Source organism: Telopea speciosissima, chromosome 9 (assembly GCF_018873765.1).
Source record: "Telopea speciosissima isolate NSW1024214 ecotype Mountain lineage chromosome 9, Tspe_v1, whole genome shotgun sequence".
NCBI classification, from domain to species: domain Eukaryota; kingdom Viridiplantae; phylum Streptophyta; class Magnoliopsida; order Proteales; family Proteaceae; genus Telopea; species Telopea speciosissima.
The window spans coordinates 61244235-61262132 of record NC_057924.1 but is presented as its reverse complement, the minus strand read 5'-3'; the positions used below and the strand labels follow the sequence as shown (position 1 = coordinate 61262132).

The following is a 17898-nucleotide window of genomic DNA, read 5'->3' as shown; positions in this document are numbered from 1 at the left end:
AAGAAATCAGAAAATAACATCAAGCAACAAAGAGATTAATCATAAAAAGACTCGTTCTTTTTTTTGGTAAACAAACGAACTAAAGGGGAAAAAAAATTCCTGTACCAGAAGAAACCATAAAACCATTGTATTCCATAACTCCTTGATGCAGATTGAAGACCTACAGCCGTAGGAAGAAGCCCAAGAGAGGCTCATGGCCTTGTTAGCTATATTTCACTTCTGTTTTAACTTATTAGTTCCTTTTAAGTGTCCTTTGGGTTAGTTTCAATGGAATCGATTTTATGTGGTTCAATTTTAATTGCAAGTTTTTTTTTTTTTTTTTTTGGATAAAAACAAAGTCTATTCAAAAAGGCTAGATACACTTCTGCTCTCAGAAAAGCAGGGATCGGATAAAAGTCACAGTGTCCTCCTCTCGCTAAAGACAAGGCTCTCCCAACAAGAGCATCAGTGATAGCATTACTAGCTCTTGAAATAAATTGAAAAATACAAGACCCAAAGCAACTTTGATGATACATGATGTCTTCTATAATTAATAGAGGAGAAGAAGAAGATGTCGACTGCAAGGTTAAGATTACTTCTTGGTTATTGCTCTTCACAATCAAATTATCAATCCCTCTAAAATAGCTTCTAACATACCCTACGTCATAGCTAATGTTTCGTTAAGAAGAACATCACACATAGAGGATGGCTTAGAGACTGCAAATATGCATCAACTTTGGAAATCTCTTATAACAAAACCTATACCTCTTGACCTTAACTGTTTATCTGAACATACCATTAGATCTAATACTTCCAAATGCCAAAGCTTAAGATTCTTGCTAGAATGAGCTTGAAATTCTTGGATTTTGGCTTAAAGCTTTGCCGCAACCTAAGGGTCATAATCTTAGAATGATCATGGATTAAAATTCTATACTTGCAACTCCAGTTACTCTCTTATCTTTTCAAGCTGTTACCAAATTGATTCTATTTGGCTAAACAGTCCAGTCATGAGAAGTAACACAAATTTGTTCTTTAATTTTAGAAGTCATTCGCCAAAATTGAGTTTTTTTTCGATACAATATCGGACATGGGCTTTATGGGTTTCCACTGATGACAAAACTGGTTGAAAAGACTTGGTAGTGCGAACATCCATCACCCATGGAAGGATTGATGACAGCTTTAAAGGTTTCAAAATCAATCCTCCATGGCCTTTCCCTAGGTGACCCAATGATGAAACATGGAGAAATCTCCTACAATGGAAGGGTGGAGATTAGATACAATATCAAGTTAAATATCAACTACCAACTATGAAGTAGGAAGCAGTCCAGGTGAGATCCTCAATTGGGTAAAGTACCACAATCTCATAACAATGGCAGACAAATATACCTTATTGGGACGTTCAATGCCATCAGAGAATAGCTGAAAATTTTACAACATGAAAACCTGTCATAAAACTCCAGAATTATTGCCTGGGTGGGCAGGTGTCTTACCTGAGTATGAGAGGCCAATAAACTGGGAGAAGTTTTGGAACATTATTATGTGAGCCATATAAATTAATTCCTCCTTGGAAATGTGTAACTCTTATAATTAAAAGAAAGAAAATAAGACATAAATTCCCTCGAAGGAAGCTAATACCTCATAATCAAAAAAAGGGGAAATTCCCTTCAATAAATTGTCTCCAAGACAATGCTGCTCTAGGACAGGTTGGCGGTCAATGCTCAGATCCACCACGCGGAGAGATCCTGGATGCTGACCATGTGGAGGGCCTCGAGCCACCACTCGAGTAACGACGGTCATCGCTACGCCACCTATCACTGGATTGGGGTGGACGATCATCCTGTTTGACCCACCGATCAGGTTCCGGAGGTGGAGCAGCTCCAGGGACCTCTTGTCTCTCCCTCATAAACCTGGGAACATATTTCCCAGTAGATGATGCAGCAGCAGGAGCAACAGCTATAGGTTCTGGCTGGCGGGCCCCAGCAGGATGTTCAGCAGGCCTTGTTGGTGGCTCAGCTACCCTTCCTTTCATCAGCCTCTCCTTCTCTTCCAATTCCTTCTCCCTCTTCCTCTGCTTTTCAGCAATTTCATTCAATTTTGCAAGACGTTCAGCTTCTTCCTTCTTTCGCCTCTCAACCTCTGCAAATTCATGAAATTCCAACCAAATACCAATTAGATGTTGTAGAAACAAGCCATTAACTAGTCAACCCATCCCCATGAATCTGCTCCCATATGTGCCAGAAGTGGAGGTGCAGATTGTCCTTAGATATTTCCCTGATTAATTATATTTTTTACCTTCCTAGGTAGGGAAAAAATTTAAGGTATAAAAAAAACGGCAAAATACCTTCACACTTCCGAGCAGCCTCCTCTTCCTCCAACTTTTTCAACCTCTCCTCCTCAGATTTCAAATAGAATATCAACTTCCTCTTAGCCTCCCTCTCCTGTTTCTTGGACTGCAGAAGTTGCCTGATTTGCTCCTCTCTCTCCCTCTTTAATTTATTAAATTCAGCTTCTCGATGATGGACGATCCTCTCCTGGAATATTTTCTGAAATAACAAAAGATTCAGAGAGAATTTATTGGATTGGAGTGGAAAATTTAAAAACAGATTATTCAATAAGTTAAATTTCTCATACTTTGCAAAATTCACTCGTCCATTAAACCCCTAACAGTCAATAAAATATCCGAAGAACAAAACTACACGAGACAGATATCTCCAGTTTGCAGGTTCTTAGCGCACTTACAAAACCACTAGTCTAACAACCCAAGGAGGTTGCTCCATCTTTCAAAAAATCTCCAAGCAAACCAATCCATTCATCTGGGCAGGCTCAGGTCTTAAGAAAGGTTGCCAATGGTAATTAACTAAACAAGAAATATACAATTAAATCTCCATTCTTTCACCGATGGCCAAATTTGACTGGGAAGCAGATTCCTACATTAATTGGATCTTGGCTACAAAAGTAACCTCATGGACCCAAGACTAACTCAACTAAATTTATACAATATGACAAGGAAAATATAATAGACTAACCTTCTGTTCCAAAATGTGAACCAGCCTGTTCTTCTCCTGTAAGTCTCCTGCATGCCGCTGTCTGCTCAGCTCAATCTCTTGCTGCAACACAGAATGGAGATTCCAATTAGTAGATTTAGGAAATAATTAGAGAATCAAAGTCATACTTGAGCACACGTGCGAGTATGCATGTGTGCATGTGGATAGAGGACAAAAATGTGGGGTGAAGGGGGGACCAAACGGCTGAGCTCAACTGATCTCAGTAAGATCTAATTCCTGTATCTCTTTTAGGGGGGGCATATTTACCGCTAAATCCTAATCTTAAGCATGTTAGTCACAAGTTCATATAGCTGTTCTCAAGGACAGCCCATATACCCAAACTCCACATTTTCCAACAAAATTCTCCTTTTGTTTGTATCGTCCACTTTGTAAATACATGTCCATCAATTTTAATCTTCACAAGTTTTCACACTCCATTGTTTTCCGTTTCCACCCTTTATATTTTAGTGTTTACTCCCCCCTCCCCTCCTTTAATATTTTACTCCCCCTCCCCTCGTAAATACATGGCCATATATTTCAGTATCTCCAGTCAAATTTTAGTGTTTACTCCCCTCCCCTCCCCTCCTTTAAGTTTTCACGCTCCATTGTTTTCCGTTTCCATGTTCATATAGGTTACTGTTGGCATTTGATTTAGGTACCAATACATAATAAAAGAACTCCAATTAAAGCTTCCTAGAAGCTTGGGACCGGGACCTGGACCTGAACTGATTATTCCCAAGGTTCTAAATCTCGGTTTCGGCCAGGCCCGAAATCAAGATGTGTAGTGCTGGATCTCGTTTCGAGATTTTGACCCTGGTCCTCCCCAAGTTGAAACCCAGCGAATTTTGATTTTCGACCATGGGTTTCGTTTCGGCCAGGCCCGAAACTGAGACAACAGAGATTTTGGTCAGTTTCGACCGAGATTTAGTTCCATGATTATTCCTGCGTCACAGAGACGCAGACGTATACTGACATACCAACAAAAAAAAAGTAGTTCTGGTTCAACATGGATACTGTTTCAGTCTTATGAAATTGACTGATCTCAGAGGTTTGAGCCTCTATTCTTTTTCTTTCCTTTGTTTCTCTCTCTTCTCAATAACTTAAGCTCAAATCTTTCTGCTTCTCCTTTAATTTCACTAGGCGACAATAGTCTGGGTTGGTAGGCTTGAATGCCTTCCCACATGAAGCTCTATGTATGGAGAGAGAGAGAGAGAGAGAGGTTTAATGACAAGTAAATTCACAACCCTTTTTGCTGATTATTTTTCAAGTTTTAGCTTTGACTTTTTCTTCCCTAGTCTGTTATATTTTCGCACAGGGTCCTCTAGACAAGCACCCCCCTAGATGATTGAGTATTTTTCTCATCAGTATTGATTTTTATTTCATGAAGAGTTGCTAAAAATTTGCATTTGCAACCAACCAACCAAATTTATGAGTTTACAAGAGACCTTTTTTTTTTTGGAGTGTGTGTTAGGAAATACACAGCAATGTTAACCAAACACTTCATGTGCCCATGGAGTACCCATGATGAGATGACATGTCCTCAGCATGGGTGTGGCCATATATGTCCAAGATACACCAAACAGAACACTCATATGGCTGTGAAGAATACAAAGCATAGTTGTCACAGCGTTTATGCAACATAAGGCTTTGGAGGGGGCATGTACGCAAGGTGACACCAACAAAGCGACCAAGTTGACTCCTTGATAACTATGATATGAAGACACATTGAGCCCCTCCACCCTTTTGGAAACATTAACCCCCTTTTCTTTGGCACATTTTAGCCAAGTCCAATACCCGTACTATTTTGGGCACATGTCCCCATCCTAATTGTTGAGGGCGAGGAAGATCTGACTCCTCAACATATTCCCATAATGAATTGTTGTAACCAAACCAAATAAAAATAGTTGCATCATAAAAGTAGGAGGAATTCAGAACATACCTGCTGCTCATGTTCATGAAGTATCTCTTCTTCCACCAATCGATTTTGATATGCAGCTTCTATCAGAGACGCCTCCTCTTCTCTTTTAGCTCTTTCCATATAATCCATTGTTTTGGCAAGTTTCTGTAATTTCTTTTCCATTTCCTGCCTCTCTTTGAGTTGCTCATTCAAAGCCAATTCAATCAATGTCTGTTTGGTCATTTTCTCCTGCAAGGAATACAATTCCCAAAAATGAGTTTGGAAAGAAAAGATTAGGCTGTATCATAGAACAAAGTACAACGAAGAATATATATATACACACACACACAAACAGGAAAACAGCAAATAGAATAAACTCACCCCTTCAATGACTGGCTTCTTTCCCTTCTTTTTACTACGTTTCTCTGCTTCCTGAAGCATAGCTTGAGCTTCTTCAAGTTCTCTCTCTTCGATTTCCCTGCGGATCCTTTGTTCCTCCCTTCGGGTAGACTCTGTTGCAAGTCTCTTTTGTTCAGCCTCTTCAGTAATTTTCTGTAATTTAAGTCTTTTTGACTCTTCCTCGCGTTCCTGAAGAATTAAAAGTACAATGTTTAAACAGAAATGATTTATTTACCTTCAGATCAGAAGGATCCACCAAACTGCAGGTTAACAATTCATACAGAAACGTAAAATGGAATTACCATTTCTAACATTTGTCGTTCTTGCTCTTCTTTGCGTTTCTCAATTATCGATTTCCGAGCAAGAAGCCTCCTGTGTTCTTTATCAACAATCTCTGCTAAACCAGGCAAAGTATCACCTAATTTGGATTCATTCTTCACCGGAGGATAAATCAGGGTCTTCACTTTATTAAGAGATTCAGCAAGAATGGTAAGATGATGTCGAAGCCTGTCTGATTCAAGGTCCTGAACAAAGCCCAATGCCAGTGACAACATGGGGGAAAATAAATGCATTAGCTAGAAGACATTTAAATCCAGGAAGAAGATTATCTGTAGATGTTATGTGTTTGTGCATGACATGATATACTGCAAGTTGAAGGCATTGAAAGGACAAAGAGTCAAAGATAAGATAAAAAAATGACTTAGGTTAAAGTGGCAAGAAAACAGACATTAGTACTTGATCATTAATGGAAGATATGGCCCTAGATAAAGTGGACTGGTGGAACAGGATTCAGGTGGATGACACCATATGCTTGGGGTAAGGCTAGATTGTTGTGAGTTGCATGCAAGTCTTCGATTAAAGTGAGTTTGAGTTGTATGTCATTGTGGATATAGCCAACAATAAAAACAGAGGGGACAGTTTGGAGGACATGAGTTGATATGAAGTTAACACCAGCAAGTTTAACAGTACAAGGTTCAAATTCAATATAGAAACATCTGAAGTCCTGCAAATCATTGGGAAATGCCAAAATTCCATTACAAAAGAAAAATGTTTTGGCAAACATCCAAGCACCCTACGGTCTATAATCCTAGTTGGTAAGGCAGAGAGGGGGGGGGGGGGGGGGAGAGCAGATTCGTATCAGAATAGCCACATAATACATGGTGGAGTCCTGGCAGTACAAACAGACTGCAGAGTTGAGAATGGTACCAATACAAGCAGTATTCTTAAAATCCCAAACCTGGAAGGCTTTGGTACCAATAAAAAAATATTCTTGAAATCCAAAACTTTCTTTTTGCAATCACCAAGTGACCAGAGCTCATGTAGCTGAATCCATTTAGTTGGTACAAGGCTATGTTGTTGTAGTTGTTGTTGTAACTGACAAGAGCTTATCTATTTCTAATTGCCATTAGAATTTTAACAACTGAATAAAAGGTGAAACTGAAGGGAGGGTACGAGAAATATACATTTCACACCCTAAATAGTTGGGAGTGCTTCCTAATGTTGATGCCTTGATGGGGATGATGACAATGACAATTATACTCAAACTTTATCCATTTTAACATGGTATTTTATCTTTCCAATGGTTCTGATGGTGTTCAAACTACAGAAGTCCGTGCAGCACAAGCATTTCGAATTCAAGATAGGAACTGATCTGCACTGATAAATCCCGATCCAGACTGGATCCAGAGGATCATCTGATCCTAAAATAAATAACCTTAAGCAGGGATTAGATCAGCCCTGGCCGATTCCAATCTGATCCAGCTGACTGTTGTATCCATTATCCAATGAATCCTTGAATAAGAAAGTCCAGCATACCAGATTGCAAGGCACATGTACGCAGGATGCTTGTTTGTCTCAAAGAATTTCACCTCATCACATCACAAATCCACATAAAATTTTGATTTTCAATCATCAAGGTGGAGGATCACCAACTAAAACATCAAGTTTTCTCATTAAAGGAACACATAAACTTACCAAATTACCAAATACAACAGCACCCTTCCTATGGTCAACTTTCATGGAGATGAAATTGTATTTAACGGCATCAACAGAAATCTTTTCCACAACAGAACTATCAAAAAAAGGGATCATCCTAGACAGCACCTCAATCTTCATCGTCTGATAAACCTTGGAAACCTGGAAAAGCAGAAAGCAACCTATCAACAAGGTAAATTTCCCTTCCACCAAAAAAATGTAATAATTGTTTGCAAGGAGAGTGAAATAACTAGGTTAATTAATTTAAATAAAGAATAATAACAGAATAGAATAGCTAACATAAACATGCACCTGTTGTAGCAATCTCAAAGTAGCAAGCTTTTCAAGGGCAGGAATATACTGTGATAGCTGTAATTCCGGAATAGAAGAAGCTGAAGCAAGCTTCCCTCCTACTTTGGAAATTTTGGTTAACAGTGGCTGTACTTTAGATGCAAGATCTAAGGGGAGAAACTCATGCTCTAAAAGATGGTAAAGATCTTTTACTTCCTGAGATACACAGGTCATTACGCCTTTTGAAACCTGTCGTTAATATCCAGGTTAACCAATATTCAGAAATAATAAAGTCATTCCACATTGCATGAAATAAAATGATCAGTCAGAAAGGGACAATGACGATAGATTAAATATGGGCATCAACATGGATAAGATTTTTAATTTCAGGAGGCATGGGTGGTAATTTCGCACGCTCCTTGTCTGGGAGCAGAGGCCACACGACCAGGCAGCATTATTTTTCCCTTAAATATAATATGCAGTCCTACTTTTGGCAGCACAGAAAAGCCAATTGGCTCTTCTGAAATTTTTTTTTTTAAAAAAAAAATCCCCTTCAGATCAGAGAGAATTTAGTGGTTTAAATTCAATCGAGACAAGTGACCCTTATTAGAAGAAAATTGGGACCCCATTAGTGAAAGCTGAGCAAGGACAATGAATCTAAACCTAATAGCCAATCGAAGCCTTTGGAAGGTTTCAAACAAAACCAAGCACATCCAGTCAAGACTCAAGATATGACCTGAACAAAATTTATCTGAATTGAGAGTTTTTTCTCAAGTTTCAATGACATTGACAAATTCACTAGCTTTACCACATGGATGCCATTGCCATTATTTTTTTTTTTCTTTCCTCTTTTTTTTTTTAGGGAAGGACAGAGTGGCAGAAATCCAATAAAATATGATGCAAGGAATATAGATTTCCAATCTTACCAGTTCCGCAAGAAGTGAAGACCTTGAGAGCTGGAGAAAAAGAACTCTGTCGGTAAGAAAACTATGCAATAAAAGAGGAAGCAAGAAAAAAATTAAACAGAACCAAAAAATATATATCACATTACCACTTCCCTGCTCTCGCGTTTAGGGTCAAGATTAAACCCTATAAGGCTAGCCATCCTCGAATTTCTATCCTTCTCATTTTCAAGCTCCAAATGAGACGCACCATATGTGTGAGCATAGGGGGTCACAGAAAGTGCAGCTAAAACAACTGAAGATGCTATCAATTGCAAATCCTTCTGGGTTAAATTCTTGTTATAAGATTTCTGAAATGTGAAAAGTTTGAACCATGCATAAGCATGATAAAGGTGGCTGTCTGAAACCCAAAATATCTCCGTTAGTTTAGCATAATAAATGACCATCAAGGATGGCTTGGGGGTTTTCTTAACCATGCACATCAACCCATGAATATCTTCAACTGAACGGAAAGCTTCCTGCAGACATCAGAGCAAACAGTAGTAAGAAACATAAGTAGCTATGACGGAGGAAAATACACTAATGAGTTCATCTACCCATCCTACAATAGGAGGCAAAGTAAGCAAGAGGAGGAGTAGAAACAGATACCTGCCAGAGTTTGAGTTCATTTGCAATCTTGAGCTGCTCGAACCTTGTATCAAGATAAAGCTGCAAGCTTTCTGGAGACGACAAGTCAGGACGGTCCCTCTGGTCTCTGTATTTGTTAAGATTTGCCAGATGATTCCTGATTATTTCACATAGCCTGCGAAACTCAGTTGTTCGTTTATATTGCTTACAGAACTGGAAAGCCCGGTGTGCCGTCATCTACACAAAATAAGTTGGGTTTAGCAATAATTTTTGTGCAACATAATAATCTGAAACTTCACAGGTCATTAAATAGATGGTACTTGTTCACACATGCCGGTATGCCACAACAGATTGCTTGTCATTTAGTTTCTAAGTTGGTTAGCTAAATTTACACAAATTACAATATTAAAAATAAAAGAAATTTACAAAGTCTATTATCAGGCAGACTACAAAATGAAATACAGTTTACATTGGATCAGACAGTGTAAATGGTGAATCATGGGAATTAGTTCTATTATCTTCCCAATTTAATTCCCGTGACCAACAGGGATTCAGACCTCCACGTTAAGTTGAAGCTTGAATTCCAATAAAGTATGGAAATTCCGTAAGGTAGTTTGAAGTCCAATGAGGTGGCTTGTGTTAAACTGATCTCAAACAATTAAGTAGATATCATAAACTGACAAGAGTTTCAACTCCAATCATTGAAAACGAAATTAATCAGTTTTTCCTTGTTAAGTTTTGGGCCTTTGGCCTTGTGGATCTGAAACCTGATTCAATTTTAGATTAAAGCAACCAGTAGATAGAAATGTGGAAAGATTCAAAGTTCTGGACCTCCAAGTTCCAGTCTGCAGTTACACAAACTGAAGAAACAAAACAAAAATCATGACCTGTGAAACAAGACAAAATTAAACTCCAAAAACCAACATTAACTATGAAACTGTAAACAAGACCAGACAACTCACCGCATAAAGTGTTTCCAATTTTGAGTTGTTACGTAAAATCTCAAGCACCGTTCTGTAGGTCTCCCACAAGAATTTGAACCATGGGGTTACAAGTTCACGATCGGACCTATCCTTTCCTTTCTCTCCACTGACATAGCTTAACATTAGGTCTTCTGGTCTTTTATCTGCTTCCAGATCATCAACATCCAGAGCTTCTTCCAGGGCCTGTGCCTGGCTTCGAGCTTGCTCTGCTTTCTCAGTGGACAGATGCATAAAGTGTTTGATCACTTCCTCTAATGAATTGACGTTCACTTGTTGGCATACAATACGATACTGAATCAGGCCATCCTTGGCAAATCTACCCTTTCGCATGTCCACACACAGCTCCACATACTTAAACATTATACGTTCAAGTGTCTTCTGCCATGCTCTGTACCGCTTCGAAGTGATCAGATCATGAAGTGCTTGCAGGGCTGCTTGCTTCTGTCCAACATTGATCAATTCTGTACCCATGCATGAGCAAAAAATTAGTCCTAGTTCCAAAAGATTATGACACTAGTCCATAGTTGTCAAGGCCACTAGGAGACCCAAGGCGGTTGGGGGGGGGGGGGGAATCAAGGTGACAACAAGAAGGCACCTAGGCGACCCCTTGACAACTATGCACCAATCAATTACATAAATGTTCAAAGATGATGGAGATGAGATATGCAAATGTAATAGACAAGAGTTACACCATCAAAGACTATTTCCATGGAAAAATCTTAATCCAGATCATGCAGCTACCTGGAAGCAGCATATAGGCCTGACATCCTAACTGGTGGAGAGTCAAACGTGAAAGGTTATTAATTTATATACAAATATATGATGGTCTCATGTTTCATTCCCACTCCATTAAGCATCACACATACAAGCTTTATTGGTTCTCAAATTTTGCAACATAGCAACATTCACAGCATCATCCATCCAATGTAAATACATTCTCCCACAAGGCAATGTAAAGCTCAAAGAAACAGTTGAAAAGACAACTTTGGCATCTTTGCTTTAAGAGCTACAAAAACAAGAGCAAGAAGTGGCCATATCATAGAGATGGGACCAAGGACTGAAGTATTGATATCGATTATCGAGTATCATATCGGAGGGGTGATTTTAAAGGCGTATTGTATCAGAGAGACGCAAGATACACATGAAAATGGTCAACAAATGCATGGATGTGTTTATGATACATATAAAATACAGTTTTGAAACACAAAAGACCTCATTATGCAACATATATATCAGGCTTCTTATCGCTTTCCCATCAGTGGCAGTTGATATATATATATAGGCAAGAATTTGAGCTATTTTTACCTAATCTAGTGATGCATAACCAAAAATAAGTAATAAAAAAAAGATCTGCAACTTAACCAATTTTTCGCCCAAATCTGTCTCGATCCACAATTTAAGCACTATAAATCCCCAAAACTTGTTAAAATCGTGAAGATCAGGGTCGTTTTTTATGTTAGATGAGATGATTCTCTCCAATTCATATCGAAAATAACAAGAAGTTTCCAAGGCTTTTGGTTGCGCTCAGTTTGTGTATCTCACTCACGGTTTCTGTTTTGCAGGTTTAAAAGAGGTGTATCAAGTGTATCTTACTTGTATCGGATTGTATCGACCCGTATCGGTCAATATATTTTTTCTAAAAAATAAGTACTGTGTCAGTAAATATTGTATTGATACCCACCGATAACTACGATACAATAACAACAACAACTCAGCCTCATCCCAACTAAATGGGGTCGGCTACGTGGATCCTTGCCCTCCAATCAGATCTATTCGAGCTCATATTTGATACAAGGCCTTAGCTATGCATGTCTTTCCTCACCACTTCTCCTAAGGTCATTTTAGATCTGCCCCTGCCTCTTTTAGTTCCTTCAATTTGAATCAAAATCACACCTCCGTACTGGAGCATCCAAACTCCAAAGACCTTCGTTGAACATGGTCATGCCACCTCAAACGACTTTCTCATAGCTTATCATGTATCAGGGCAACTCCCAAACTAGCTCTAATAAGATCATTCCTTACTTTATTCTTCCTAGTTTTTCCACTCATCCATCTCAACATCCTCATCTCCGCTACAGTGAGTTTATCTATATGATGCTTCTTAACTGCCCAGCATTCCGCACCATACATCATAGCCAATCGTACGATTGTCCTATAAATTCCTTTTAAGTTTTAAAGGAATACGCCGATCACACAACACTTTGGACGCACCTCCCCACTCTACCCATCCTATTTTAGTTCTCTGTGAAACACCATCCTCTATATCACCTTCTTTATTTATGATTGAGCAGAGATATCTAAAATAATCACTTTGGGGAATTTCCCACTCATCAAGTTTCACCACCTCATTATCCATCCTAGTGTAACCATAATTACACACCATATACTCCATCTTCTTTCTATTTATCTTACCTTTTGATTCCAAGGTTGATCTTCATAACTCTAATTTGGCATTAATCCCTGCTTTTGTCTAATCCACCAAAAAAATATCATTACCAAAAAGCATACACCAAGGAACCTCATCTTGGATGTCTCTGGTTAAATCATCCATGATAAGCGCAAACAAATAAGGGCTTAAAGCTGATCCTTGATATAACCCAATTGAGAATTCACTACTTTGTCCATCCACAGTTCTTACACTTGTCACTACTCCATCATACATATCTTTAATTATGTCCACATATTTTCTACGATACGATACTCCAAAAAAAAAAAAAACTGGATGGGAAGCCAAACTTGCCATCTGGTTAATCAAGGGGATAGACTACCCTCCGACAGTCTATTTGATATTTGAACTATGTTGATCAAATTGCCAACCATAGCATTGACATGATAGAGAGACTCCCCCATCCCCCCCCCCCCCCAAAAAAAAAAAAAAAAACCAAAGCAAGGAATTACCATCTAGATCATTAGAAAAATAACCACAAATTCATGCCAGCTAGATTTTTTTTTTTTAAAAAAAAACTATTCAATTAGGTAACTGATAGAAAGTTTAGAAAAGAAGAAAGAACTTAAAATGAACTTTTCTAACTGTAAGAAAAACATACAATATGACGACAGACATAATTTGGCAGGATTTAGGCAAGTACTAATGGTAGATATATTGACATAATTGAAAATAAATATAGTGGAGCTAAACTATTGGTATAACTATTGCAGTAGAGATGACCAAGTTCCTAACTACTGGAGGAGAAATGGCTGAGTCCCTAAACACAGCTGATTGCAATGGGTTTAATATTGAACCAGTACATCTTCTCATTAGCCATAGATCATTTATTAGACTATAGACAGTTTAATTACAGGACAAGATAAAATGCAGGACACAAACAGTAAAATTAGGTTTGGACTGGAAAAAACAAAGGTGAAAATGTATATTATAAATGTGAATGCGTCATAAGATTAAAAAAATAGGACAAAATGCAAGAAATAAATAGAAAAATATGAAACAATACAGGGGAAAATGAGGCCAAAGTACGAAAAATAGATGGGTAACATAAAAAATGTATTTCCTTGAATCTTTGGACTTAAAACATACAACAGATTTTTTTCCCTCCAAATATTTATTATACAAATTGAAAGTAAGTTTCCAATCAAATTTGGATGCAAATGGGTAAACACTGAGCTACATCTCTTTGCATTAGTTACAAATCAGTTAACCGACCATACCATAATAGGTTCAAGGATGGGGAAAACACAGAGTGAGGTATGGTAAGTAGGTAAGTTATAATTTAATTTGGACATTGGAAGAGAAAAAAAAAGAACTATACTTATAACTATACCAAAAATATCTAATAACAATAAAACAAAAAAATTAAATAGTAAACAAAAAAGACTACACCAAAAATATCTAATAACATTAAAGCAAAAAAAAGAAAAAGAAATAGTAAACAAAAAAGAATAATATCAGATAGCTAAGGTAAAAAAATACATTTTATTCACAGCCAGGGTTTAAAATATCAGTCTATATCGTATTGGTCCGTATCATAACGATACAAACCGATGCGTTTTTTTTTTAAAGTATATTGAATCGAATTGTATCGGCCGATACAAAGCGATACGATACAATGTATACTTACCGATACCATCGATACGATTGATAAATGGATGTGTGGGTGCGTTAATACGTATCGATATGTATCCACCGATACGGCTTGATACATACCGATACATACCCATACCATCGATATAGTCAATACATTCCATAAAAAAGCCCTTTTGACTCACAGCGTTGTTGACCATTTCCATGCATATCTGTAGTGTTCAAAACGTATCTCCGATACGATATAATGTCTCTTAAAATCACCCAACCGATACGATACACGATACTTTGAACCTTGTACACAGCTTTGAACCCCAACAAAATACAATTTTTTTCCTCAAAATTCATAAGCGCACATTCAACACATGTATTGTACAGAAATTTGCTAATTATAGGGTAGATAGAGATATAGATAGAGTAATCCCATGGTATATACTTTTGTTGATGACAGTTTTGGTTTCCAAGCCAAGAGAAAGGGTGAAAAAAAGTTAGCAATATTGAGGTATGCTGAAGAATCAAAAGGTTTTAAACTAAACAAACTAATGTAGCTCTGAAAGAGAAATTATGATTGTGACAGAGATTGTTTGCTGAGAGAATTTGAGCTGGGCAGATGAAGAGGACAGGATCATCTGGAGTTCTGTGATCAGCACAGTCATAATAAATTATGAAATAAGCATTGTTTTATGGAACTGAATGTTGATAGTAGAAAAAAATAATTAAAAGAAAGGGTACAGCTGAGCTGAGGATGTTGAGATGGATTAGTCAAGAAAATATAGAATCAAGATGAATACACTTGAGGAACTCAGCAACATCACCACCACTTGATGACAACTAATGAGATGAAAGAAGGCGAGTTGAGATTGTTTGGTCAAATGCAACAAATGCACCAGTGATGTAAGGTAATATTGTGCACATTGGAGGTCTTAAAATAACTATGGCCAGACAATTATGGATGCCTTTAACAGTGGAGATAACATGTTCTCATGAGTTAATAACAGCTTGGTTTCGAATAGAATGGAACAGCTGAATATAATTCCTGTAGCAGAACACAAGTAGTTGGTGTACTGGTTAGCGAGTTGAGTAGACATGCTAACTTGTGAACCTTGTAACAACCATAGGGGTTCATATACTAGACCCGGGTTTAAATTTTGAAACTTCCCTCCCCTCAAACAACTGACAACCGTCCTGCTTTCATATCGAAATGGTACACTCACACACACTAATATACCATCTGGAGCCCAATCCTAACTTTAGGCATGATAACTACTTCTGTTTGATAAGAATATGCATCATTGTATACCAGTACTTCCACATACTATTTATCATTTAATTAATTTTATCTGAACTTTTTACGGTTATACAGGTTATCACATGAACAAATTGATTGTCAATAAAACATGAATTATGTTTTACTACTTTTTTTTTTTTTTAAAGGGGGGGGAATAGACGGTCCAATACAATGAACTAAACAATGTCAGAAAGCAAGGCAGGAGAAGAGAAGGTGGGGAGAGAAAATCACTTGAGACTGACTCGTAGCCCAAGAAAACCATCCTTTTGACGACATTAATTAAAAAAAAGGCAGAAACGAATTTGAGTAACTGACCTTCGGCACGCTTCAGAGCATTCTCTGGTTTCGCAAAAGTCGCCATGACTATCGATCAATCAATTATTTCGCCTGCTCAGCACAAGCAGGCTAGGATGACCTAATCCATTAAAACCATATGTATCGTTATCTCAACCCAACAAGAGAAAAAACAGAAGAAAACTGTGTTTTACTAGAGACAAAATAGATCCTAAACTCCATCGATAAAATAACGGCCAAAAGTGCAAACATTAGGTTTTCAACTTCTGAATGCTCTATCCAAATTTCCATACTAAAATACTTACAGAGGTGGAGCTAGATCGGAAGGTATTATTTTGATCCTCGTTTCTTAGAGTCTTAATGCATGAAACGGAGACCACGTACGTCGGAATCTTCGAAGAAAACGAACTAGGGAAGTCGTATCTGAAGGGCTTTAGATCTCTAATCTTCTTGTTTGCGAGTTTTTCTATCACGGAAAGCTGTCGCCGTCGATTCGTCGACGAGACAAACGAAAAGTGAGAGGAGGAAACGAGAAAGATGAAGCAAAGGCGGAAACCGCGAAACCTTCGCTAAGTCAAATAGGGTAGCAACTTCGCGGTTTTTAGTTTGGGTTCCAAAAAACCCGGAACCGACCCATTCAGTTTGGTTCTAAAAAACCCATGACCGACCCATTCACCAACTTATGGCTCATTGCACGCAAAGCAAATAGGTAAAAAAGGGTGGGTAAATTTCATGGACCCCTTGTAGTTCAGTCGAATGACACAGACATCCCAAAAACTATCAAAATATCACAGACACCTTATAGTATGACTTTATTTGTACTTAGTCCACTCTGTTAGGTCAGTGCCACTTAAGTGATCATCGGAGTTGGCGTTGGCGTAGGTGATAGTCGCCCAAGATCGCAATGCCGCAGTTCTCGAACGGTATGAGAGGGAAGAAGATGGAATGAGAGGTTTTTATTTAAATAACTAAGGGGGTTAAAATGGATATTTCAACTTTTAAGCTAACGATGCTTAACGTCAAGAGGAAGGTTGATATTGTAATAAGTTTGTGGGTTGTCTATGCCATTCGACTAACCTATAAAGGGTGTCCATGAAATTTACCCTAAAAGTAAAGGAAGAATTCATTCACTGTGTGTAGGGTGAAGTGAACTGAAGAATGATGGACTCCTGGACCATCATTAAACTCACACCCCTTATTGATAAATATGAAACTACCCTCCTATATAGCCATTTGATGGTACCTATGTCATGGCAAAAGAGGAATTCCGTCACCATGGGATGAACGATTAAGGGAAACATGGTCTAAGGAAATAAGTTGAAAAAATACAAAAGGTTTTGTGCATGACCGTGTATGGTATACAATCTCTCACCTCCATCCAACGTTTGTTGTTTGACACAAAATCTCAATCCACATAAACCAAACCGATAAAAAAAATAAATACCATGGAAAAAGCCGAATGTGAATCGAATTAAAAGGAATAGATTAGACCAAAATTGTAAACCGTATAAGAACCGAATTAGGTTGAATACATGAAAACGAGTAAGAACCAATTTGGTTTTTGTTTTCATTTTTCTAAATCTATTCATTTCGATTTCTACATATTGTATTCTAAATTGAACCGATTAACATGCTTTACCATCAGTCGGGGTAGCATTGTCAATCAGTTCGGTTATTTGATTCTCCGATTTGTTCATCTCAAGATACAATATTTACAGGAAAAGATATCGTTGTCTGGGCCTCTAGAGCCTACAAGCATGCTAATCAATGGGAGCGCACACACAAACATTGCCGTAGACAAGATTTCCACCTTTTTAAGGTTTGGTTTTGTTCAATTTATACGGTTTATATTTTATTTTGTTCGATTCAAATCAACTTTTTTTTTTAATATTAAACTAGATGAATTTACATTTTTCAAAACCAAAACTGAACCGAAGCTTTTTAGTTCAATTTGTTTCGATTTTAATGGCCAAACTCAATTCCACTTCTAAATTGACACCCTTAGTCGGGAATACAAATGAAACTTTACCATGGAGAAGTATTAAAAGTTAACCCAAATCGAATCAGACCAAATGCCTTATCGAGTGGTTTCGAGTTTGGGTTTTTTTCAAAATCGAAACTAACTTGACCAACTTATTAAGACCGACCGAAACTGAAAAACTAACTGAAACCGACCAGACC

General features: G+C 37.8%; 1 protein-coding gene across 1 annotated transcript; it reads right to left on the bottom strand.

The window, feature by feature from the left end:
- Positions 1–1675: 1675 nt before the first annotated feature.
- On the bottom strand, positions 1676–16288 carry LOC122640242 (eukaryotic translation initiation factor 3 subunit A-like). Its single transcript, XM_043833390.1, has 14 exons — positions 16023–16288; positions 15739–15838; positions 10076–10557; positions 9135–9350; positions 8636–9004; positions 8511–8540; positions 7606–7833; positions 7294–7455; positions 5622–5843; positions 5302–5508; positions 4963–5169; positions 3006–3086; positions 2321–2522; positions 1676–2115 (listed from the first exon to the last, which is right to left on the bottom strand). The coding sequence occupies exons 2-14, from the start codon at positions 15782–15784 to the stop codon at positions 1691–1693; spliced, it is 2877 nt and encodes a 958-aa protein (XP_043689325.1). The 5' UTR covers positions 15785–15838; positions 16023–16288; the 3' UTR covers positions 1676–1690.
- Between the last annotated feature and the right edge of the window lie 1610 nt (positions 16289–17898).